This window comes from Rhipicephalus microplus, chromosome 1, assembly GCF_043290135.1.
Source record: "Rhipicephalus microplus isolate Deutch F79 chromosome 1, USDA_Rmic, whole genome shotgun sequence".
Taxonomy (NCBI): Eukaryota; Metazoa; Arthropoda; class Arachnida; order Ixodida; family Ixodidae; genus Rhipicephalus; species Rhipicephalus microplus.
The window spans coordinates 19399808-19424407 of NC_134700.1; the positions used below are offsets into that span (position 1 = coordinate 19399808).

General features: G+C 44.3%; 2 protein-coding genes across 5 annotated transcripts in view; one reads left to right on the forward strand and one right to left on the reverse strand.

The window, feature by feature from the left end:
- Positions 1-3330: 3330 nt before the first annotated feature.
- LOC119178059 (BEN domain-containing protein 5) overlaps positions 3331-24600 on the forward strand; it is a 47573-nt gene continuing 26303 nt past the window's right edge. Inside the window, exons 1-2 of one of the 3 annotated variants that reach the window (XR_012894169.1) lie at positions 3331-3621; positions 5047-5147. The gene's annotated coding sequence lies outside the window, so the exon portion shown is untranslated. Of the gene's footprint in view, positions 3622-5046; positions 5148-24600 lie in introns of those variants that run through there. The other 2 variants (XM_075888650.1, XM_075888786.1) reach the window with 2 other exon arrangements.
- On the reverse strand, positions 9659-23325 carry LOC142803585 (uncharacterized). 2 transcript variants are annotated; one of them, XM_075888854.1, is made up of 5 exons: positions 22980-23325; positions 15654-15708; positions 13411-13499; positions 10062-10221; positions 9659-9964 (listed from the first exon to the last, which is right to left on the reverse strand). In XM_075888854.1, exons 1-5 carry the CDS (start codon positions 23124-23126, stop codon positions 9702-9704), a joined length of 714 nt encoding a protein of 237 aa, XP_075744969.1. In that variant the 5' UTR covers positions 23127-23325; the 3' UTR covers positions 9659-9701. The 2 variants fall into 2 exon arrangements, with proteins under 2 accessions (XP_075744969.1, XP_075745007.1); XM_075888892.1 differs by having other exon boundaries at positions 15654-15716; positions 22980-23115.

Consider the following 24600-nt stretch of genomic DNA (forward strand, 5'->3'; position numbering starts at 1 on the left):
AGACCAGGAAAGGCCGTGAGCCGCTATGAACGACATTATTAGAACGATAGCGACTGCAATTGTGGTTGCTGATCCCGGAAGTGTTTTTGTTCCAAAATCCGTGACGCATCTGGCAAGAAATTCTGATTCGTCGAACGAGGGCACAGAACTACGGTCGCCAGAAATGTCTCCTTTGACTCCAGGGTTTTGGTCTCGATTTACAGAAGCGCCGTCTCCACAAAGATAGTCACCACTATCTTCTTCGGTTCCGGAGCTTGGGTCTTGATCTGTATCTCGGAAAGGTCGAGTGTCACCGTCTTCACTGTCATTTTCTGAATGATTGCTTTCGTTGTCAGGGCATTCTTCGGGGCTTTGGTATGCATTGTCGCCTACGCCATGCGCGCTGTTGAAAAAGTCGTCGCTTCCTTCTGGCACCTCTGTTCGTACTCCTATAGAACTCGTGTCAACAGAACAGCCGTCCGTGAGACATCGATCTCCTGGTGATGCCTGGGACGCGTGAGAACTGTCTGGTGGCGAGTTCAAAACACCCGCGAGACGAGTCGTAGCGGTCGCCGAAGCACTGCTGGTCGACTGCTGGCTGTACCATCGCGTCGAACGGGGTACTACAAATTCAGTGTCTGGTCCTAAATACAGCTTTCGACGTTTCTTTGCAGCTAGTTGACTCATGACTAGCTAAGCAAAGCACAACTGAAGACCACGATAGGATGGTGGAGGTAACGATACGGATGACGACGGATGAATGACAGCATTAACCGTAGTAGCAATATAGTCGGTATAGTGCCTGGAATGTAAACGTATGAAAAATAAACATAGTGGCGGAATGCAGACAATGTAAAAGCAAAACATGTGACGATCAGCAACCCACTAAATAAATATTGGCGCTGTGGTCGACAGCGGTGTTTAGATTCTTGCAATTGACGTGTACTTTTGCTATGTAGAGCACGTAACAGGTAGTCATAAAAAAAGTCGCTTCAAGGAATGCACTATTTTTGTTATCTGCAAGTTTATCACTGCACAGACTTTTTTTAACAAAGGACGGGACCGCGAGATTGTCTGTCCATGGTTAGAGTTTCAAAAAATAATGGTCTGCTCATAACTGTTATTACTGCCCACTGATGTGGCTACCTAAAAGTAGTTTCCTTCATAAGCCCATCATTGAATGCCTCTGTATAAAGAGCCAGCTCCGAAACGAGAATTTTCCACCGGCAGCTGTCGATTGTCGAAGTTTGTCATGTCTCGACAGCACCTCCCGGAAACCTGACCCCAAAGTTTATCCGCTGAATCAACTAAGAGAGCCGGAAAAAGGACGAAGTAAAATCACTAAACACTACCGATCGTGTATATCCGTCTTTTCTCCATGTTTGCAGTTCTCTGAGCGCAATGCTTCAAGCCCACATATCCACTTTCCACGCGCTCGAGCCACCCCAGGTCACACCTGCATTACTACCATGCAGGTCACCGCAGAAGCTAGGAGGGGGGGGGGGTTCAAACTCCTGCCCCCACCCCAAAAGAAATCTTCGGCTGCAGCCTGGGTCCTGGGTACAGGTAGACACCTCGGATAAACTGAGATAGTGAACACGCTGGAGATTAACGTAAGAAAATGTTGCCGCTTATAGTTGCTCTGAGCGCACATGCATATATTTGCATTAATTTAACATGTAAAGATGCAGACGTGATTGCTGGCCAATGTCGACATGCAACTCTTTCTATTTTAGTTATGCCGCAGGGCACCATCGATCGCTGCAGCATTACTGTTGGTCCTCCTTTGCCGATCTGAAGTACATGTACATGTTACTCACATGAGTATACTCACGGGATAAAACGTGCTATTATTATAATTTTTTTTGCTTTGACGACTTGTACGCGCAAGTACTCGAGATAGAAATATTATGTCGTGACGAATGTGGTTTCTATAAAGGCAATGTTGGCTCTGATCTTCGCGTCCGAGTCGAAATTATATGCCGATATTGCAAGATGGGCTCATTACTTAATAAACAATTGTGTCGGACCAGTTGCTATGAATCCATCTGTGTAGAAAGCACAGTCACTATCAACAGAACAAACAACATAAGCGCTTAAGAGACGTTAATAATGAAGAGGCCGCCGAACTATAAATGTAAGTCAATAAACAATTGTATCGGGCCAGTTGGCATGAATCCATCTTGGTAGGAAGTGCAGCCACTATTACACAGAAGACACAACACAAGCGCTTGTGTTGTGTGTCCTGTGTAATAGTGGCCGCACGTCCTACCAAGATGGACTCATTACTTATCCCTAAATTAGCCTAATACAATCCCGAAGGTGGACATTCACATGCCGTGTGGCATGTGCATCAATTCTTTCCCGTTGCTCCACTGCTGATCCCGAAGGTCTGTGTTTGAATCCGGATTTCTAGTAGAGGCGAATATGCTTGAGGCCCTTGTACTTAGATTTTGGTGGACGTTTATGGATTCCATGTGGTCGCCGCTAAGGCGCATCTCTCAATTGTCATCGTTTTGGAACGTTAAGCACCAACATTTATATTGTTATTGCGTTATCATTCCGCAATTACATTTCCAATATGCGAATGCCTATCGTTTCGATAATTATAGCAAGCCGTGCGCTTTTCTTTTTTATCGTGTCGTTCAGTGAATATCGCATAAAAGCAGTGCAGTGGTTTATAGGCTGGATTCTTCAATAATTGATTGGTATTATATTGTCGTGCCTGTATATTCATAAATAAGATTATGGGTAATGTGTAAAACACGCACATCTACCAACGTCTTGAAAAATAATCAAGAAAAAAAAAAAGATGCAATCAAGTACATTTTATTTATTTCTCTAGTGTCCTGTTAAGCGGTAGATGTGGCGTGTGTTCGCATTTTTGCTCCGAGGAACTACAAGTTTTGTAATGTTCTAGCTGGTATCGTAACTCATTTCCTTAAACATAACGCTACCTTATAACATGTTCGCCCCACAAACCCACCAACCCCCTCTCAAAATAGAAGTAAAAAAACACCCTCAAGAAGCAATACAGGTAAGTAAACTAAAAATACTAAGCAGACCTTTCGCGTTGAATGAGTTGTGATTACATTGTTCTACAACAGTCCAAATCATCAAAACTCAAACACAACCCTTTCTTTTTAAAAACTTACTAGTATGTTTTGTCATCTGGTGACAAAAATACAATATTTTACGCGCACATTCATTTCAAAATACACATATTATGGTATACATTCTACTCAGTAGGTGGCGCAACAAGCACTAAACGTTTTACAGATCAGGTCGTTAACATGTTCAGTTTAGCCAATCCAAGAGCAGTACTCTACGTTCGAAGTACTGGATGTTTTGGATGAGACCTGCGAGACGTGCCACGGCAGTAGTCTCTGCAGTCTTTCTTTTTTTGTTTTTGAAGGCGAGTGTTGATTTTGCGCTCCCACTTAATTATGCCGGCAGCACCGAAGGTGGCCTACGTCGTTTACGACGATGGCTACCGCGCTATAGTGAGCGTGAAGCTCGTTAAGGACTTCAAGCCGGCGAGTGTGGCTGACTGCCAAAAACACAAAGAAATATATTGGAAGACCAATGAAGCAGGGCACGTCGACGAAGGGTATTATCGAGGAGACGTCGTCCTCCTTGGTGGTGAGTTCTGTCTTCTTTGAGGTGTTAATTTTGGTGGCGTTTAGGAATCCGTTTTATAATACAGGAAAAATGTGTGGCAGGCGTCGCTGCTTGCACGTGTGTTATTCGGTGCGAAGTCAAAATAAGACGCACGGAATTGCTTCTGTGTTCTCAGTGTGCCTTATTTGACCCGTTGGTGGTGGTTGCGCAACTACTGCTAAGTTGTTCATGCTTATTAGTCCACGTAGCTCTTTTCGTGTGCACGTGGTGGTCGTCTCGGGCACTCAATTTATGATTTGGAATACGGTATGACCTTTCGGGCTGCTATACAAAGAGGCAAAGCATTTTTCATGTATACTCTAAATGTCATTGGAATGTTTCAGCAGTCTTTCAGTCCAAAAACGCACCACAATTGTGCTTAATCAAAACACGTGCGCAGCAGAAAAAACAGCGAGCAAGTGATCATTAGGTAATGTAGAAAACCAGAAGACAAATTGTGCACTTATTCACAGTGACAGTCATCCCGGTGGACGCAAAGATCAATTAGAATGTCCGTGGAATGTTATATTGTGCAGCTGGTCGAGTAATTTAAAGCGTGCGGTCCGTCGGCATATAGGCAGTTCAGGCTGGTTAGGCCTGTTCGGTAATGCGGGTATATACTTTGCCTTGTAACAACGCCATAAATGTCATCATCTGCCTTTCAAGATCGTATTATTGTTCATCTCTAATGCTAAAACAACTCTTACTGCTTATTGTTAACCTAAATAAAACCCCACCCCTTATGTAATGCCCCTCCTAGAAAGGGGGGCCTTTAAGGTAATAAACTGAACTCAATGCCCAACTTGCGATCAGCTAAGCTACACATATTTTCTAATTATCTTGTTCTAGTTTGAACTTGATGCAATCTTTGCACCTAGGCATTTCAATTGACAAGATCTTTGAACTGCTGCATGCTGAAGCTATAAGTAAATGGCAATGCCAAAATTATTTTGATGAGTTTAATGTAATTAGATATTTTTTTCTCTGGAATAGATTGCAATGGTAATAAAATAGAACTTCAAAAAGCTACTGCGGGACAGTTAATAACCAATCCTAGAAATGGTGTTGCTCACACAGACTGAATTACGTTCAAAAGCTTTGACTAATTGTTTTGATGTGTGATCAATAGCTCATATGTGATCACCTGGTAAATTAATTCAGATTGTGCTATAACTAGCAACATGTGGTTTGTCTCAAGGTTTAAATACTTGCATAACTCTTACCATCAGCCATTGACTTGCATCATCTAGAAGCGAATGCATGTACAGCACAGCTTTCTTTCTTCAGAACCAAACTTTTGTGGTAGAACAGATATGTAGTTGTACTTTCCATGCATTTGTGGTCTTCATACCACATTGGTGCTTTAGTGGCCTGCTAAAATTTAATTTCGTTTGATAATTTCTGTAGCCACCTTCAGTGACCTCATTCAGAAGATGGGCAAGAAACGGCTGTCGGTTCCTGACACTGTCTTTTATAACGTAGAAAGTGAAGAAGAGACAACTGAAAAGGTAACACACATGAAACTTTTTGTTTTCTTGAAATCGTCCGTGACCTGCATCAGACACCTGGGCAAGAAGTGACTACTGCATTTTCAAATATAGGTGCTAATACTATGCTGCCAGATTTGGTACTTATAGCACTTATAACTGTATTGAAATGGCATATTTCTAAATTTCATGAAGCTTCAAAACAAGGACGAGATGTTCCCCCGTGACTGTGTTTGGCAGTTTTATAGCATACTATACTATGCTGCCAGATTTGGTACTTAAACACTTATAACTGTATTGAAATGGCATATTTCTAAATTTCATGAAGCTGCAAAACAAGGACGAAATGTTCCCCCGTGACTGTGTTTGGCAGTTTTATAGCAATGGAAGTTGCTCAGAAGTTCTTTTAAAGGACAAAAGTCTTGGAGAGCTCTTCTTACGGGGCACTATGTGTAGTTAATGCAGCTAGTGTACACTGAGCATCAATTTTGAAGTGGTGATCAAATTACAGCTTCTTGAATAATCGCCCTCCCAGGGGACAATTCCCATTTCGCGGTTTTATATCGAGCAACAGTCTTCTGAGGTGTACGGGACACAGGAGATGCAAAGTCAGGGTTGCAGTGCTCTTACAACCGATAGGTGGCAAAACATACTGAGAAACTCTCCCATTGCTTTCGCAACAGTTGAGAAGGCCTTAAGGAAAGGAGCATGCATGTGCAGTCTGTTGTGGCCATTGTCTGACAAAGAGGGGAGGGTTGTCCTTACAGGATATTAGGACAAAAAGTGCTGTGGAATACTGGTTATAACTTGATTATTTATCAAAAAAGTCAATGATAACTGGTAATCAATGACAAGTAAACCTCATTGAGTTACCCAGAATGTTAGTTTGGGAAAAGTAATTGATTACTTGAAACTCGTGTATAAATCTGATCAGTGTACACTAAGCTAGGTAGGCATAATATGGCTGCTTGTTACACAAATGGTAACTTTGCCTTGCACAGAGTGACATTAGAGAGAATAGCAGGCACAGAGCAGCAACTTCCAGCATTTTGGTTACAATTTACATAGTGACCTATGGTAAATTTCACAGATATGCATTTGTCAGCTTTTTAGATGACATTGTGTGTTAGTGTTGTTGCTTTGATCCTATTATGTGGCAAAAGTTGGTATGGCATAGTTGTTTTTGTTGCAGTCATGGTAACTATGTGTTTATTGATGTTGTGATGCAGCTAAGAATTTTTCTATACAATTTAGCGCAAGTCTGGGGGGGGAGAGAGTCCGCTAGGGGGCCAGGCAAGGCTGACGTGCCTCGCATGGGCTCCGTATTCTACGAAGTTTTTGTCGAACCAAGACTGCTTTTTTGGTGCCAACAGTGGTCTCTCTTGAACTTCAGCAAGTTGCCGACGCTGCTGGTGAGTGCCTCAAACCTCTTTGTTCTTGAGGAGCTTTGCAAACATCAACTCTTGCTGAGCGGGGCAACGCCGCCTCGTTAGCACTAACGCCACCGGCGTCGGTCTCGCGCTTCGACGCGCGTGCACAAGTTTTTCGGCAACGCAATGGCATACATGGTGAGTGGCACGGATTTACCTGCCACAGAATTCCACCCAGAAGAATGGAGTGTAGTCCTGAATGCCCGACAACGCTCACCTCGACAACAGTCAAAAGAAACTGAAGGAACGCAGTCAAGTAAAGCGGCGCCAGCTGCCGAAACGCCAGCACGCAAAACGGAATCACCGCCCAGCGTTTCCTCAAAGCTCGACAGCACAGCTGTGGCGCGTCCTCGCTTAAAACGACTGCCACGGTTGCCAGTCGATGACTTCAAGATTGTCTTTCGTCCGAGTGCGGGCGTAGATCTGGCCCAATACAACGACGTAGAGTTACGAGCGGCTGTAGTCGCCAAAAGCGGACTGCACTCTGTGGCTGCCGACGAAGATCTTGTGTGCACCAATCTGGCCAAAAATATTTTCACCGTGTCCACATCTTGCGTCGACCGAGTTGCCAACAATGCAAAAATACGAGAACTCACGCTACGTGGTAAAAAACTGGGATTTCACGCGCACATAGCTCCCCCAGACGGGGCACGGGCAGGGATCATCTACCGCGCTTGGAATGGTGAGTCACCTCAGGACTTGCTTCAAGAATTACGTCGGGCGAATCCCCTTCTACCAATAGTCCAAGCAAGAGAGACATGGGACGTACCTCACGCTCAGTGCTCATTCACTTCATGGCTGAAGAGCTTCCTCCGTCAGTCAAAATGTTTGGCATCCTCTACGCCGTTTTCAACTTTCGACTGAAGGTGGAAGCGTGCCTAAACTGCAGACAAGTCGGCCACCGACGAGATGTATGTCCTTTGCCAAATCGCCTCACGTGCTCAAGCTGCGGACAGAAACACCCGGAGGACTATCCCTGCACCCCGCAGTGCGTCATCTGTGGGGACGCTCACAAGACGGGTGACAGGGCATGCAAGCAACGCTTTCAGCGTGGCTTCAGCCGTCTGTCTCGGCCACGACAAAGGCCACAACAAGAGCACCAGCAGGAGCAGCCCGAGTTCCAGCTCGAGAAGGAGTCTTTTCCAAGCATCGACGATAGAAATCGTAGCAGCAGAAGCAAGAGTCCTGGACGAAACCGTAGCGGCATAAGCAGGAGTCCTGGACGAAACCGTGGCAGCAAAGGCAAAAGCCCTGGACGAAGTGCATCACAAAGCCGCGACTTCAGCACGAAACCCGAAAAGGTGAGCTGGGCAAAGCAAGCCTCCTGCTCCTGTTGTATGATCTCTGACGCAAAAGAAAATTCTAAAACTCAGGAGACTATCGAACGTCTAATGCGAGAGAATCAAGAGTTAAAGCAACAGTTGGCTCTGGTGCTGGAACGTTTAAGTACACTTACAGCTGCCCCACCCGCGTCTTCTCCACCCCTATCTATCTCCCCCTCTGTCATAGAGCCTGATATGGCAGCAAAATCAGGAACCGACGTTATAGATTCCTCTCCACAGCCAGCAAAAAAGAAAAGGACAGAGCAACCGGAGTCATCGGAGGACGATTTTAAAAGCACCAGTCAAAAAATTCGGAAAGAACACCGCGAACTCAAACAAAAGGTTGATTTAGGCTTTACGCAAATTGCTGAACGCTTCAATAGATTCTAGACGTGTTAGTTGCTCGGCTCGAATCTCTCCCACAATCTCAACCCTCTCCAGCGCCTTCGCAGCCATAACCCCCTCCTGCACCCTTGCAACATCTTCACCCTCTCCACTCTGCATATGGCAACGGAATTGTCGTGGATTAAGAAACAAGAGAGACAACCTCTCACTTTATATACAGCGGTCGACACGGGCTCCTGATGTCATCTCCGTACAGGAGCCTTTAAAAGCTTGCAAACTCCTCGGCTATCAGGCTGTACATTCGCATCCTAGCTCCCCATGGGCTACCACATATATACAGAGAAATATCTCGTTTATAGCGCATCATCTTTCCGATCTTTACAGTGACTGCCTTCTTCTTGAACTTCTCCCACGTCGTACAGGACAAGGCACATATTTTATTTTGAATATTTATTCTCATCCTAGAGATGGCCTCACTGCTGTTTTTGAAGCAATTGATAAGGCCATTCAAATAGCAAACTCTGCTCCCATACCCAGGCAGCACGCCGCCGTTGGACCAATCTTGGACCAACATCGGCTAACATCGGCACCGACGTCGGGCCGACGTCGGAAGTGCAACTTCTTCCAATGTCGGGCCGACGTTCAAGCCAATGATGGGCCGACGTTTTGCCGATGTTTTAGCCAGTATGCAACCAACATTGGGCCGACGAAGGCCCATCGTATTACCGACAAAGCTGCCAATGTTCGGCCAACATTGGGCCATATTTCAGCCAATCACATGCCATTTTTACGCCGATGTTTGCTGCACGACGAATATTGGCTACGGATGTACGACCGACATTGGACCAATCCAGGGCCACATTGCAGCCAATCAAATGCCGTTATTACACCGATGTTTCCTGCACGAGGAATATTGGCTACTGATTGGCTTGCCATTATGTAACCATTATTAGTAGGGAATTTTTCTTACCGGAAGATTTAAACAATATGCCTCGATGACCCGCTCTTGTAGCTTTGCAGCCCTGTATACTTGGGGCAACAGAAAATTGAATGCTGAGAACTGAAAGCAGTTACTCGATCTATTTCATCTTTTATACCTCATTCCCTTTGCTAACACTAGAAGTGTAGTTTATTTTTTTACCAATTTATCTTTTGCAATAGCGAGTGCTTTATTTGGTACTGGTATTTGGTACAGCAGATCGAAAAAAGTCGTTAGGAAGTAAATGTTGAAAGCGTATGTCCCCCACTTGCAATCCCCACATATGTCCCCCACATGGTAATCGAGAATATTAATAGTTTAGAGCATTTTTTTGTAACTAAAACATGGTGATGGTGCTTCCGAATCAGCATAAGCTAGCCGAACAGTGCACCACCGACAGTCTGCAGACTATTTATTCTTTTTTTTTTTTTTTATTTATTTGGTACAACAAAAATGTATACATTGAAAAATATATATACACAACTAAAAAAGGCCCGCTCTACTGCAGGCCAGGTTGCGTTGGGGGCACAGTGACAGTGGTGCTGTCAAGGCCCTGGCTGCTGTGGCTGGGCAGGAAGCCAGCTGCCGCGAGCAGCCGATAATCTGCACTCTGAGAGTGGGGATCATCGGGCTGCTCCACAACAAATGCTTCTCTGAAGCGCCGCTTCCTGCCCCCACAGCAATCACCAGACCCTGGCAGCCACCTCTTAATAAAGTTGAGGGCCTCCGCCTGGTAGCACCCTGCTTTTTGGCAGATGACATCTGCATACAAGAACAGAAATACCATAGTACACATGAAGCACTGCAGTACAGAGAATACACAAGGGTACACACACATAAAACAATGAACAAGTCTAACCTGTCACTAATCTACAGAGCCTCAGGTTCACAAAGGCCCTTTTCCCTTTTCTGCCATGAAGGCTGTACAGCACTTGCACATCATGTGCCAATACAGCCTTCATGGCATTCACACCAATTTCTCGGAGGCCACGTCCCCCAATCTGCAGGAGGTGCTTGCGCTGTAAAAAAATGCAAGAAGCATAGATGGGGTAAACGCAACAGCACATCGAAATGTTTTCATGATAAAAATCTGCAAGAAGAGGACACTGAAAACAACAACTTGAATTTTCGGGCATCACAACATTTCATTGTTTTTTTACGCTAACTTCAACTCACTTGACCTAAAATGGTTTCCACATCAGCCCTCTCACACTCAGTGTGAGAACCTTTCAGAGTCCTTCTCTGAATGCAGTTTCGCTGTTATGAAATCAAATATAACACTGTTATAACCCTTAATAAGTATTGATTCTAGCTATGAAATAGTATAATTACTTTGTACAGTGCTCAAATTCCAATACACGTTTCTTCGAGGTTACAATGTCTTTGCCTGAATGTTGACCAGGAGTAGCTCCTACAGGTGAAAAACGATAAAATATGTGGAATTCAAAAAGAAGCTTGGACATGTTTTTAATCAATGCATTGTAAGCAGAGCACAACAAGATAAATGAACATGATCAAGGCGTACTAAGAGGCAACCTTAGAGCGCCCAAATCTTGGTCATAGATGAAACTGATAGAAAAATAAAGGTCGCACTAGATGGTCGCACCATTTGCTGTTTATATTTTTCTGTGATAGCCAACAAAGAGGCATGTCGCTATAGAAATCTCATCACAATAAACAAAGGTGCATTTTTCTTCACACTGCGAAATTGGGTGCATGTTAGATTTTTAAAAAAGTAAGAAATCGGCTAACACAAGGCAGGGTGAACTGTAGCTCAAAGTAGAGAGAGCCGCAGCGGACACGAAATAGGGTGATAAATGAACAAAATTACTGAATGTCTGTTTTAAGCAGGCTATTGCTAGTCACTGCCCATCAAACACACGATGCCGCCTACATCGTCTGCTAGCTTAGGACAGTTCACTCGGACTTCACAGACTATAGTAAATACAGTCGAATCTCATTAATTCCAACACACTTAATTCGAACTGACGCTGTGGTCCTATCAAAGCTGTACCGCGCTCCGAAAATGCTCTCAGCACCCCGCCCAATCCTGCGGTGGCACTTCAGACAGCTCATCGCTGTGCTTGAAGAAGAAAATGAAGAAAAGGAAAGAAAAGACTGCGGTGGAATGTTTGCCAAATGCCAATCTGGGACATTCCTGTGCCCCGCTTCGGCTTTTTCCGTCCCTGCCACGTACAGACCCTTCTCCTCTTAACACTGCGCATGAAGAGAAAGAGGGGAAAAAAAGCTGTCGCAGAGAGTTGGCTCTCTCATGCCGATCTGCAACGCGCCGGTGTCACGCTTCCCTGTTTTTCGTTCCTGCTATGTAGAGACTCTTCTCCTTTCAACACCGCGCATGAAGAGAGAAAAAAAAAAAAGCTGCCGCGGAGTGTTTCTCTCTCGAATGCCGATCTGCTTTTCTCCAGGTGGAGACGCTCCTCCATTCTCATCATGTGCTGGCCACGCTCCGGCTGCAGCGCAGATGGTAACAGTGGAAACACAGTTGTCTTCGAAGAGTGTCAGCACTGGACATTGCCGCGCGCAACTTCTTTTGCCAGGAGAATACTGAAGCCGAAGTACAAATGCTTTGCAAACTGCACGCAAAACTTGTTGACTCGTTGCAAGGCCAACGTGTACAGACATGTATTGACTAGTTTAATTAATGACGGATGTCCTGTAATTTGTGAATAACACTTCTCCATGCACATGCATCACTGCATGGTGAGCCCTCCGCTCGTTTACCGTATTTACTCTATTCTACCACGCCCTCGATTGTAACACGCGCCCGGTTTCCACGACAAAAAAAAAAAAAAAAAAAAAAAAAAAAAAAAAAAAAACTAAGACATCGGTTGCAACGCGCACCCTTTTTTCTCGTTGGCCCGCTTGATCACACCACTCGCGAAAACGACTCTTTTTGAGAGCGTCTTCCGTTTAAATATGAAGTACGGGGGAAGCTTATGCCTATCTGACGTGCAACAGAGCATTGCTGTCACTCTAGTTTTACCGTGGCCCGATGTCAGTACACAAACTTGCTTCGCCCCCTTCTCCTACTCGGTTGTGGTGCCAGGCATGTCGAAGTAAAGAGGCGTGTGATCGGCATTCCCGATTTGCCCAAGCAGGTAGCCGTTGTTGTGCCGCAAGTTTAGGAGGAACCTCTGAAGACTCTGAAGCTTTTCTTCGTATTCCTCCGGCAACTTCCGGCATATGCCCGTTCGCCTTCGGAGGGAAAAGCCTTTTCTCTTCATAAAGTTCGTTAGCCAGCACCTGCTTGCTTTAAAGTGGCTCTGCATTAGCCCTTTTTCTAAGGCTAACTGCATAGCCTGCACTTGGAGCAGTTCTGTCGTCACGGGCCGCTGTGTCGCTCACTGCTTTATCACATACTCGCCGAGCAGCTCTTCAATTTGTGGAAACCGACCCTGCTGTGGTCCACTGAAGCCTTTGCGTGAATCTTTGCTGTCGACAATATTCTGCTTTTGTTTACGCCAGTCCCGCACGCACGTTTCGAGAACTCCGAATGACCGCGATGCGGCCCGATTTCTGTCCGTTCCGGCACACGCGACGACTTTTCTTTTAGAAGCAGCATTGTGGTGCACTCGTCGAGTTTTTGGAGTCGGCCCTACCATGCCGTCGATGCTAATGTACTACAAGATGACGAACTCCTCAGCACACGTATGAAGTGCCGCGCATGGGAAACACATAGGCAGAAATGACCGACGCGCCATGCTGACGCACGTAGGGGGCGGCCATTTTGTAAGTGGCGATGGCAATAGAATGACCATATTCATTTTTTTTTCGCACTCGATTCTAACGCACATGCGATTTATGAACTCTCTTAGCCGGAAAAAAGGTGCATGTTAGATTCAAGTAATTACGGTAACTTTCATTATTTTGAACTTCTTTTAATTTGAACAAATTTTCTGGCCTCTTTGAGTACGAATTATTCATATTCGACTGTAGTACAGTGGCTCATAAGATAACCTGACTAGTTTGTTTCCCGAAACACAGTATCTTAAAGCAGTACTAAATTTCTGCATGTTACATAGGCATATTAAAAATCAAGAAATATACACCAAAGCCGCAGCCACAGCTTTACTCTGCACAGCTGCCTCTGCTGCCTCCACTTCTCCAATCATACCAGCAGGCAGCCGGGGAAGGTCAGAGGGGCGCTGTGCTGGCTGGGCGTGCTGAGGCACGGACAAGAGCCGTACCTTGTGCTTCAGCTGTCGCACCTCCTGCAGAACCTCTCTTTGTTGCTGCCGGATGCCAAGTTGGATCCGCAGGATCCGTAGCAATAGAGCTGAAACATACAAGAGTACATACCATATTTACTCGCACAATTTGCATCCTCACATAATTTGCTCACCAGTATAATTAGCCAGCCTGCTTTACTACAAGAAACTTTTTGCTCGCATACTTTGCCCTCCCCAACCAGCCCGAGCCACCTTGCCAGCACACACACAGACACATTTGACTTCATGATGCTCTGGTCAGGCACATCTCTTGTCGAGCAGGCGAGTGCAGTCTTACGCAAAATGGACTGAGTGCAAGGTCCCTTCTTCCATGAACTTTTATGCTTTCCCTAGAATATTGAATTTGAAAACTGAAACCTGTTTATGTGTAGTCCGAAATGCCTAAAGGTTTGCCTCCTATCTTCCCACCTCTTCCACGGCAAGAATGTATTCCTGAGACACAGCACAGATGTTGAACGCGTGCAAGGACCTGTCACATCAACTAGATGAGGCAGGTTTTCGCACTCATTTTTTTTTTTTTTTCGGTTTCGCCATCTGGCCATTGCGTTTTTACCGTTCCTTGTGATAGGCTACAATAATTATATACGAGGCAGATTGCTGTTATAAAGCTTACCGAAGAAAACTGAAACCGTGCTACCGCTAAGCACATCAGCGTGGAGTTCTTCGACATGCAATATTCAGTATGGGAGCCAGCAGAAGAGTGCGTTGAATAAGACTTAGCATAGAAGCTTGGGTGTGTTGGTTAGATATCGGAGGGAACACAACGCAATAGAAGACTGGGACAAGGAATGGACACACACACACATGAAGGGCGACACACATAGCACTGTGTAGGCATCGCGCTTCCTTGTCTGCATCTTACTTTACGTTGGGTTCCCGACAATTATTGGAGAGTACTTATGTTCTCTGGTATAACCCTGTCGTGGGAACTGGTTTTCGTGAGCACTGTTCGAAAGAACTTCAAGAAAATGGGGGCATTTGAACAGGCTTAGCAAACAAATGACAATCCGCTTTGAGACAGCTGTGACAGCACCTGCAACATATATTCCCAGTTGAGCTTTTAGGCCAGCGATTCCTACTAGCTTCGCACATGACCGGATTGACAAAAAAGTACACATAATACGCGAGTATATACCGCATTTGACTCTGTAGCTTTAATGAACCAGGCAGACACACAAATTTATCCAAAACTCCATTGATTCTGTAGCAAAATTATTCAACAAACAAATTGCGATGTTATCCATCTTACTATACGATTGTGGCACTTTACCATTGCAGCTTTCCAGGAGGCACACATAGTGCAGCGTTAGTTCACCACTCGCAGTTAATTGTATGCAGTAGGTTGCTCACAGCAACTGACTGCATGCAATGGTGAACATCTTGCATGCTTGCACCGCTGTTTCAGCATGCTGGCTGCTTCCCATACGGCTATCAATTGATGTTCACAAAATTGGGAAGATGAAGAAAGACTACACAGTGCCCTCTGGCCACCCTATACTCCAAACCTCCAGCCAACAAACAAACAAAAGAAACAGAAGTATGCAAATGAATATTATTCCTAATGCAGCTGGAATGGAGTGTAGTTTTCACCAATTCTGTGTGTTAAGTCAATATGGAGTGAGTTAATTCCATAAAGTAGCTTTTCTCATAACAGTGTTCACTCTATTGTAACACAAGGAGTGACTTCATTGCATCTAGAAGGAAAAATAGAATCTTCAGTATTTGATAGAAATGTGAGGCTCTACCTTAAAACAACAATAATCTGGAAAAAGAGCTCATTACATTAAAAAAAAAAAGGTAGCACAGTTGATCCCCTTTACAAGAGACACTGATGTAACAGACAAACGGGGATAAGAGGCACCAGTGTGCAGGCTGACATTTGGCCCATCATGCATCAGGCACTCCGTAGATGTGCCTGTGCAGCCGGGAGCCCTGCAGTCAAGCATGCTGAGCAAGACTGTTGACCACTGTACAATGACACATTGCCACAAAATTTCAAAACTTCGTTTCACAGACTTCTGCAAAAGCTTCTTACACTCTTGCATAATTTTTGCACAAGCTTCTCTCATTCTTGCGTGATTTTCGTCAGAACATATAAGTGTTGGAAGTTGTATGTCCCCAAAAACTTGCACAATACAAATAGCATACATTAAAGTCTATCACTTAATACGTGCATAGTGTAACAATGAAAGGAAACTCACGCATGGTTTGCTCCGAGCCTTCCCCGTGCGGTGCCTCCTTGAGCCTTGGAGAGCACTGTACAGCTAGAGCAAAGTAGCATCAATCCAGTGTTAATGGCAGGTTAACAAGACAACAAAACTAACCCCCATATTCATAAATGCTCCCCAACTCGACTTTCACCCTTCACTTGACAGAGTTGAGCACTGTGCCGCTGCTCGTTTGAAAGCGACGCTGCGCTACTCGAGAATCACAGCAGATTATTGCTGACATGCAGCAATTTTCTCTGCTTAGAGACGGCGCTCCCATCAGCCATCTCAAGTGAAAGTGAAGCGTTGAGTGGAGGGACGTTCTAGAATACGGGGGTAAGATTGGTTGCAAGAACACTACAATAGACACACTTAATTTTTACACTTCATCTATATTGTACAGCTACACACATTCTGCATCCTTATAATGCAACATATACATACAGGCTTATAAAGTAAACACTGTAGGCTGCTCAAAAAACACCTACACAAAAAAATTACCCAAAAGTGGCCATGCGCAAAGTACTTTTATTTGAAACTCACAAAACTTTTGCGGTGATGGAGAATAAATAAGACAGGTTACGCTTGGAGGCACATGAGACCTTCGCAGCTTTCATAAAGTACAAAAAACAATATGGTATGTGTGTGTGTATGTACGCATGAAGCTTCAGCCTTTACATACGGTTTCTTGAAAGAATCGACTATGAATTTTATGGCACCTGTGTCCTTCAGCGCAATTGAAAGCCTGCTGATCAGTGTGTGCAATTGTGGAATAGTTACATGGAAAATGGCGTGAAACACCTAAAATCAAATTTTTCTAGCTAGGAAATATGCAGCTGTGTATACACAACACATGCTGCAAACAGTGGGAGGTGACCACAAGAGTGATTTGAGTGTAAGCGGCAGTATTCCGCATTCATGCACCCCGCCATTTTCAACTGTTGCCCAAAAGCAGCACCACTTCAGTGGGCTACTTTTTTTTTTACGTCATAAACAGCACGGAATACAGGGAGGATGAAAACAACATATGCAATTAAATTTTGAGCACTATTTATGGTGCGCATGATTGATTGATTGATATGTGGGGTTTAACGTCCCAAAACCACTATATGATTATGATAGACGCCGTAGTGGAGGGCTCCGGAAATTTAGACCACCTGGGGTTCTTTAACGTGCACCTAAATCTGAGCACACGGGCCTACAACATTCCCGCCTCCATCGGAAATGCAGCCGCCGCAGCCGAGATTCGAACCCGCGCCCTGCGGGTCAGCAGCCGAGTACCTTAGCCACTAGACCACCGCGGCGGGAATGGTGCGCATGAAAAAAAAAAAAAGGCCTTTGTACAACAACGAATTCATAATTTGCCTTCACGGACCTTCTGTTAGGCTGCACCACATACAGATTTTTTGTGGCTTTCAAAAGAGATTTGAAAAAAAATAATAACCGTGTTTACTCTCGTCATGAGCGCACTCACTAAGTCACCCTCATTTCAGTCGCCAAAATTTTGAATTTTTTTTTTCTTCCACATATTAAACACACACCTTACGTTCATCCGCTGAAATCCCTTGGGCTCCCCCCCCCCCCCCCCCCTTGCCGCCTTCGCTCGCTGCCACGTGCCATTTTATTTTTGTTTCTATTTGTTCACGGAACGTCCCCTATCTTTTTTAATTATCTCTTGTAACATATGTGGCATTATCTTGTTCCCGAGGTGCCACAGGTGCTCTGCTATGTAGATGCACCATTAAACTAGTATTTTTGATCAACTGTGCATTTCTGATGTTTACCTTGCAAGTACGTAAAACTGGCATGCTTCTTGATCTACGATACACATGTGGCTTGTCTCACTTTGAAGAAAAAGTTAGCATACAATGGTGTAAATGCTTAGAATTTGAAATATTGAGGCAGCAGCACACCGGAGATGATCATATGGTAAAGAAACAAGTGCTGCCTTATTACTGGCAAGTTGTCACTTATATGTACAAATAAATTTTGCGAGCTAAAAAAAGTACAAAAGCACAGCGAGGCTATGATGTGGTTCAACCTGTGGATTCGCTTCATTTATCACGCCATATGATGAAGCTTCCTTTGGTAAAACTGCTCAGATAAGAAAAAAAGTTTGCTGTCCAATACAGCAACTATACAAAGTGTGCACGTGCATCTCGCAGCGCCTTTTCGTCACTTCCGAAATGCGCCACCAACATGCCCGGGCACCAACCGAATCTATCGCCTACAACTGCCATGTTGTCTCCTCGTGCTTGCACCCGTTTAGTTTTGCCTCACGATGCAAGTTTGAGAAATTATGAGCTGCTAGTGAGGCAAGTTGATTTAGTAGTCCACGCAGAGGGAGCAGAGCTTAGGGTGTTTCTTCGCTGAAAGTTATAACCTAAAATTGAGAACGCACATTCCGATTTTCCTAAAAGTACCAGCGTATTTGGCTGGTGCAGATTAACAAAAGCTACTTGAAGAAACTTTGCAATATTTGCATCTTCAGGTGCAACTTCATTACGGGTAAGTGCCATAGCCAAGTATTTACCTGCAAACAGATATAGCTTACCAAGATACTGTACATACAAACTTGTCCGCAGTTAAAATCATGATGGCGAGGAAGGCGGTTAAAATCGTGATGGCGATCGCGGAGATTTGGTATTGCATTGAAACAAACTATAAAGAATGGGAAACAATATTAGTTCACTTTGAAGTATAGCCAATCGGTTCAAGTTGGGCGTCAGAATTTTTTTTAATTAGTCAATCAATTCTATACACAGTCTCTATCATGTTCAGTGACTCCACTGTACATTAGCGTACAACAAAAGCAAAATACAAAGTGAAAAGTGTGTTAAAGCATACGCGAAAAATAAAGTGATGACTGGCATTACCGCAGCACACACCACGCAAAGTCGCTATCTGCCTTGTATAATATTTTCCTCGACTATTTCCACAAATTGCAATCAAAGAGGCTCAAGCTCAACATCAGCACTGTTTAAAACACTTGGGGGAGGGGGGCTTGCTACTTTGGTGGCGTAGGCCGTGACAATATATTCATAATATTATATCTCTTGTAAACTTGCCTAGCTCTGCACGACTAGTTTTCGATGGGAGCAGCTGCGCTTCGCACATCCACTTTTAAAATTGCGGCTCGAGAGATTTTGAGCTTTCACTTGTTTTTGGGCCAGGCAATTTGTAGTGAAAGCAAGATAATAGGCCCTCATAGGTTGTGGCGGGCAGCCGGTGTACGCCGTGGCTGGTGTATGTGTCGCACATCTTGATTATCTGGTCTTGTATCGAGTGAACGAGCGAGGCCTTCCTAATCCAATGAGCTCGTTAAAGTAAGACAACAAAAAACCACAATGCTTCCACATCGTTCACAGCAACAGATGACGAGCCCCCAACAAACCGCACTGCAGCACGTGAACTGCCGTAGGTACCCAGGGAGTTACCCGGGCATGGCGGGAGAGGGCGACAACGGTAGAAGTGACATCACAAGAACACTATGTATAAAGGGGACATTTAAAGACTTTTTTCCCATTTTTAAACTTCGTGCACTGTTCTGTCACAATTTATAGCTCAGAATAGTTGTATTTTGAAAAGGGCACTAATTCATAAGCCCAATGGTTCAAGGATGGGTGCATTTAAGGGGCCCATTCTACGTTTTACTTATGCCCTTCAAGAACTTGCTTACAGGGCCAAAGTCCTGTTTCAGAAAGAACACGCTAGTGCGTGGCCAGCAGTCCGTCAAGCATTAGTGCTGGTGAGATTTGGAAATGCAGCGCATGAGCATCCTCATCTGCTACTTCTCTGCTCATGCTCTCGGGGCTTACTTGCGAGGCACGGTCCTTCGCACTTTTCATTTTCACACTGTAAATCAACTGATACCAACTCTGCCTTCCATTATTTAATAAACCAATATTTCATGGTCACGAGGATGAGCTTAAAATGTTTGCTACATCAGACCTGAACCGCATTTTGAGTCATCGAAACTTGCTAGTTGCAGTGAGCATTATGCGAAAAATATGATGTGCTTTACGGTGACAACTTGCAAAACACTGCAGCAACGATTAAAATCATGCATTTTTTGTGCTCACAGGAAATCCCTGAAGCAGGAGGCACTGGGCTAGATAAATTGCGCAGCTAAAATACGGATGCGCTTTCCAATGCTGTCATGCGTACAGGCGGAGAAATGGCAGACAAAACTGGGCGCACCCCGATTCTATGCGCATGCGTACCATTCACAAGCCTCGCTGCCAGTTAGCACCACATGGCTCACTGTCCATGAGCTCGCTTGTTTCCTGTAACAGTGGACCATACGGTACACCTATTTAAAAACGAGGATAGAATGTATATAATGCAGCATCTGATGAAGCCATGACGATGTGTTGCTGATGAAATCTGGAACTCTAGTTAGTACCCTTATTGTTAACCAGCCGACCGACTAGCAAAAATATTTGCGACTGAAATACTTGAACTTGTATAGCGCATTACGGGGAAGAAGAAACGGCCGAGCAGACCGACACAAGAGGACAGAGCGCTAACTTCCAACTGAGCTTTATTGTCAAATTTCATCAAATAAGTAGACCGGCGCAAGCATACAAAACCACCCTAACGCAACGACAAGATAACACACAACATCACACCATCACATATCACACATTCATAGGCGGTTACTCTGATTAAGGAAGGCCACTTCATGTTCAGATAAACCCAAAGAAGGGGCGCTAATACACGTGCTGCCAGCTCTTGCTATACAATGCGCTTCTATAATTTACCGAGTTAATTGCGACGGGTGCTTTTTTATCACTTCACACTGGTCAAACATGGGGGTACATCCACAAACGCGACAGTGAATTCCAATGTGGCCCTGGATTGCTTTGTGAGCATTATAATGGTGCTCTTTTAGCCTTTCATTAAGGCATCGCCCCGTTTGGCCGAAATACCACATACCACATGAGAAAGGAATCGCGTAAACAACCCCCACTACACATGGCACAAACCGAGTTTTGTGCTTAGTTGCGCAACCAGTGGTGTGTGATTTGAGAGGGTTGACAGCTTTGCAAAGCCGCTGTAACTTATCCGGCGCTGAAAACACCACTTTGACGCTGCATTTCTCCCCTATCTTTTTTAGCCGGTGTGAAATATCATGCACGTAGGGTAAAACTACGGGTCTTTTTCGGTCGTTGGATTCCGGCTGGGCCTCGGAGTTGCATCCTTTCTTTATCTGTTTTAATAGCTTTTCAGCTATAGACACCAGTAGGATAGCTGGGTACCCAGCACTCAAAAGCCTTTCAACTTGAGCAGCAAAGCTGCGATGCATGACATGATCACACGATTTCCTAAGAGGATTGGTGAGACAAAGATTAGCGATGCTTCGCTTAACTAACTTGGAATGGGAAGAGTCATAGGGTAAAAGGGGTTTTCCATTTCTAGGGTCAAATAGCCAGCACACATGGTCAGGTGAAAGAATTAAATTCAAATCTAAAAAGCGTAAGCTATTGTCAACTGGCAACTCATGAGTCAATAAAAACTTTGTCACCAAAATATGTCGTTACGTAGACAACTTTTTAATTTTCATTGACTGCAGCGACGCTGCTTGCCAGCACCTAACCGACGGTATTGTAATGACTTTTAAGGAATGTTTTAAACCGCTTTTATTGACTCATGAGTTGCCAGTTGACAATAGCTTACGCTTTTTAGATTTGAATTTAATTCTTTCACCTGACCATGTGTGCTGGCTATTTGACCCTAGAAATGGAAAACCCCTTTTACCCTATGACTCTTCCCATTCCAAGTTAGTTAAGCGAAGCATCGCTAATCTTTGTCTCACCAATCCTCTTAGGAAATCGTGTGATCATGTCATGCATCGCAGCTTTGCTGCTCAAGTTGAAAGGCTTTTGAGTGCTGGGTACCCAGCTATCCTACTGGTGTCTATAGCTGAAAAGCTATTAAAACAGATAAAGAAAGGATGCAACTCCGAGGCCCAGCCGGAATCCAACGACCGAAAAAGACCCGTAGTTTTACCCTACGTGCATGACATTTCCCACCGGCTAAAAAAGATAGGGGAGAAATGCAGCGTCAAAGTGGTGTTTTCAGCGCCGGATAAGTTACAGCGGCTTTGCAAAGCTGTCAACCCTCTCAAATCACACACCACTGGTTGCGCAACTAAGCACAAAACTCGGTTTGTGCCATGTGTAGTGGGGGTTGTTTACGCGATTCCTTTCTCATGTGGTATGTGGTATTTCGGCCAAACGGGGCGATGCCTTAATGAAAGGCTAAAAGAGCACCATTATAATGCTCACAAAGCAATCCAGGGCCACATTGGAATTCACTGTCGCGATTGTGGATGTACCCCCATGTTGGACTAGTGTGAAGTGATAAAAAAGCACCCGTCGCAATTAACTCGGGAAATTATAGAAGCGCATTGTATAGCAAGAGCTGGCAGCACGTGTATTAGCGCCCCTTCTTTGGGTTTATCTGAACATGAAGTGGCCTTCCTTAATCAGAGTAACCGCCTATGAATGTGTGATATGTGATGGTGTGATGTTGTGTGTTATCTTGTCGTTGCGTTAGGGTGGTTTTGTATGCTTGCGCCGGTCTACTTATTTGATGAAATTTGACAATAAAGCTCAGTTGGAAGTTAGCGCTCTGTCCTCTTGTGTCGGTCTGCTCGGCCGTTTCTTCTTCCCCGTAATGCGCTATACAAGTTCAAGTACGACGAACCAACTCGCCCAATCTTCAACACTCGTGCGACTGAAATGATGGCATCTACACCTGCCCTTAAAGGGACACTGAACAAAGTTTTTGCCGCCGAGATTTTCAGCCAAAGCAAAAGATTGGGCCATGAAATTCATAGACAATAATAATTTCAAGCAGAAACTACGAAAAAATACTGAATTTAATGAGCCTTTTACAAAATGCCGCGTCTAGCTCTTAGACACGGCGTTTTCTAAAAGGTCGCGACATTTATTTTTCACGTTTTTTTTTTGTTATTCAATACAAATCTACGGTGCATTGTTCACAGAAAACAAAATTGCCTCGGTAAGATTTCTTTTCGAGCAGCTTACTAATTTTAAGGCAGGCGCGTGGATTCGTGAACTGAAGGATGCGAGTGATCGATCTTGCCTGCTAGTGGCTAGGCGACAAAGGCTTTACCTCATGTCCTGGTGTAGCTAAGTCACGCAAATGGAGCAGAAAATGTGCATTATCATTTATTTCACCTAAATATCACACGTATGTGACTTATTGCCTGTGACAGGTGATCAGGATGAAGTCGACAAGTTGCAAATCTGAACAAGAATTCACTCGAATGAAAAACCAACCTATACTCACGTGCACGGTGAAGTCGAACACGTCGTTTGTCAATGTTGTCGCTGATGCCCGAAGGAAAAGAGAAGAGGACAAGCGACGGGGTCGTCTCTTTCTATAAAGTCGGCAGAACTGCCAGAACGGCCAACACAAAAGGCATCGGGTTGACATTCCTCCATCTGGGCATCAGTCGCTCCACCCGGGCATGCAGCTGCTACTGGTTCTACTACTATCCTCTTCCCGATATTGCAGTGTTGCTGCCATACTCGCGAACCTTTTTAAATTAAAGCACGCAATCATGTATTATCGTGCGCCATACTAAACTTAAAAACAGTGCGCCGGTACATGAGATCACGAAGCGCGGTCCACGCCATCACAAGAGCAATTAGAGAAATGAAACAAAGAAAACAAAAATGTATAAAATATTTTGTCTCAATACGATCTGCAATCCAGTTTCCTGCAGCGGCTTTTGGCTCTGTATGAACAGCCAAGCCAGTGCCAAGCCAAGCTTGCGTCCCTGATCAGCTGTTTGTTTCTATCGAGAATTCAACAGTGAACTGGCAATTTGTTTAGATGATATTGCTAAAGGGCTTGAAATTGAATATTTCTCTACGTACTACTGCTGTACTTTTCCTCTCTGTTTCCTGATCACAGTGATGAGATTGAGGAGGTTACAATTTAGAAAACAGCAAGTGCAGCTCAAGCATTGCTAGTATCGCTGTTTCGGTAATAAAATGTTACAAAGATTTTGCCCCGCGACCTGCTTGTCGTGTTCGAGCACCCGGTAGAAATTTACGGTGCCGCGTTTGAAAGAGTTGAATAAAATTGCAATATTACGAAAGGAAGGCTCTGAAGCAACATCGCATTTTATCAGGCCTACACCTCCCACACCTAGACGAGTAAAACTCGTCGATATTATCTTGCAAAGCTGTGTATAATATTTAAAACACATTCTTTAGCCCACGATGAATTGTTCTCTCGTGTGGATTCTCCATTTGGTACTGTCATGTTAACTTACAAAGGCAACTTTCCATATTTAGTCTCTTTAGATGTTGCAAAAGCTTGACACGTGGTGTGTATGCCATACTGATGATTCTCCTCGTAACCTGGGTCCGCCTCTTTAAACAGCGTCGCATTTTATTGTTCGCAATTTTGTTTGTTTTATACTGTAAGCCAGCTGTGTGATTTCATAAATATTCACGAGTGTTCCCTGACTATACAAACACGTGCGTCTTATTTGGTGCGGTGCACGTTTGTATGTAGCAAAAAATGTCATTTCGTCAGCGTGTGTCTGCATACACTACATGGCTACAGTACACTTCATGCAGTACAGTACGTGTACTGCATGCAGTACACGTACTGCATGCCTTGCAGTACGTGTACATAATTAATGCAGTAAGGACTGCAATGCATAGCCTTGCATGGGACATATATTCCATGCACCCTCAGAGAAATGTTGTTTGTTATGAGCCTACTGTTTATCATTACATTTTTTTTTTCGTTAAAGTTTCATCTCCATATAAAGCAGCTGTATACAGGCACGAGCTTCAGCAGCTTCCTCGTTGTTCCATTTTAAATAAAAACACCAAGCCTACCTGAATCAATGATCTGTTTGCTATCATTACTGTTATGTGTTCTACGATGT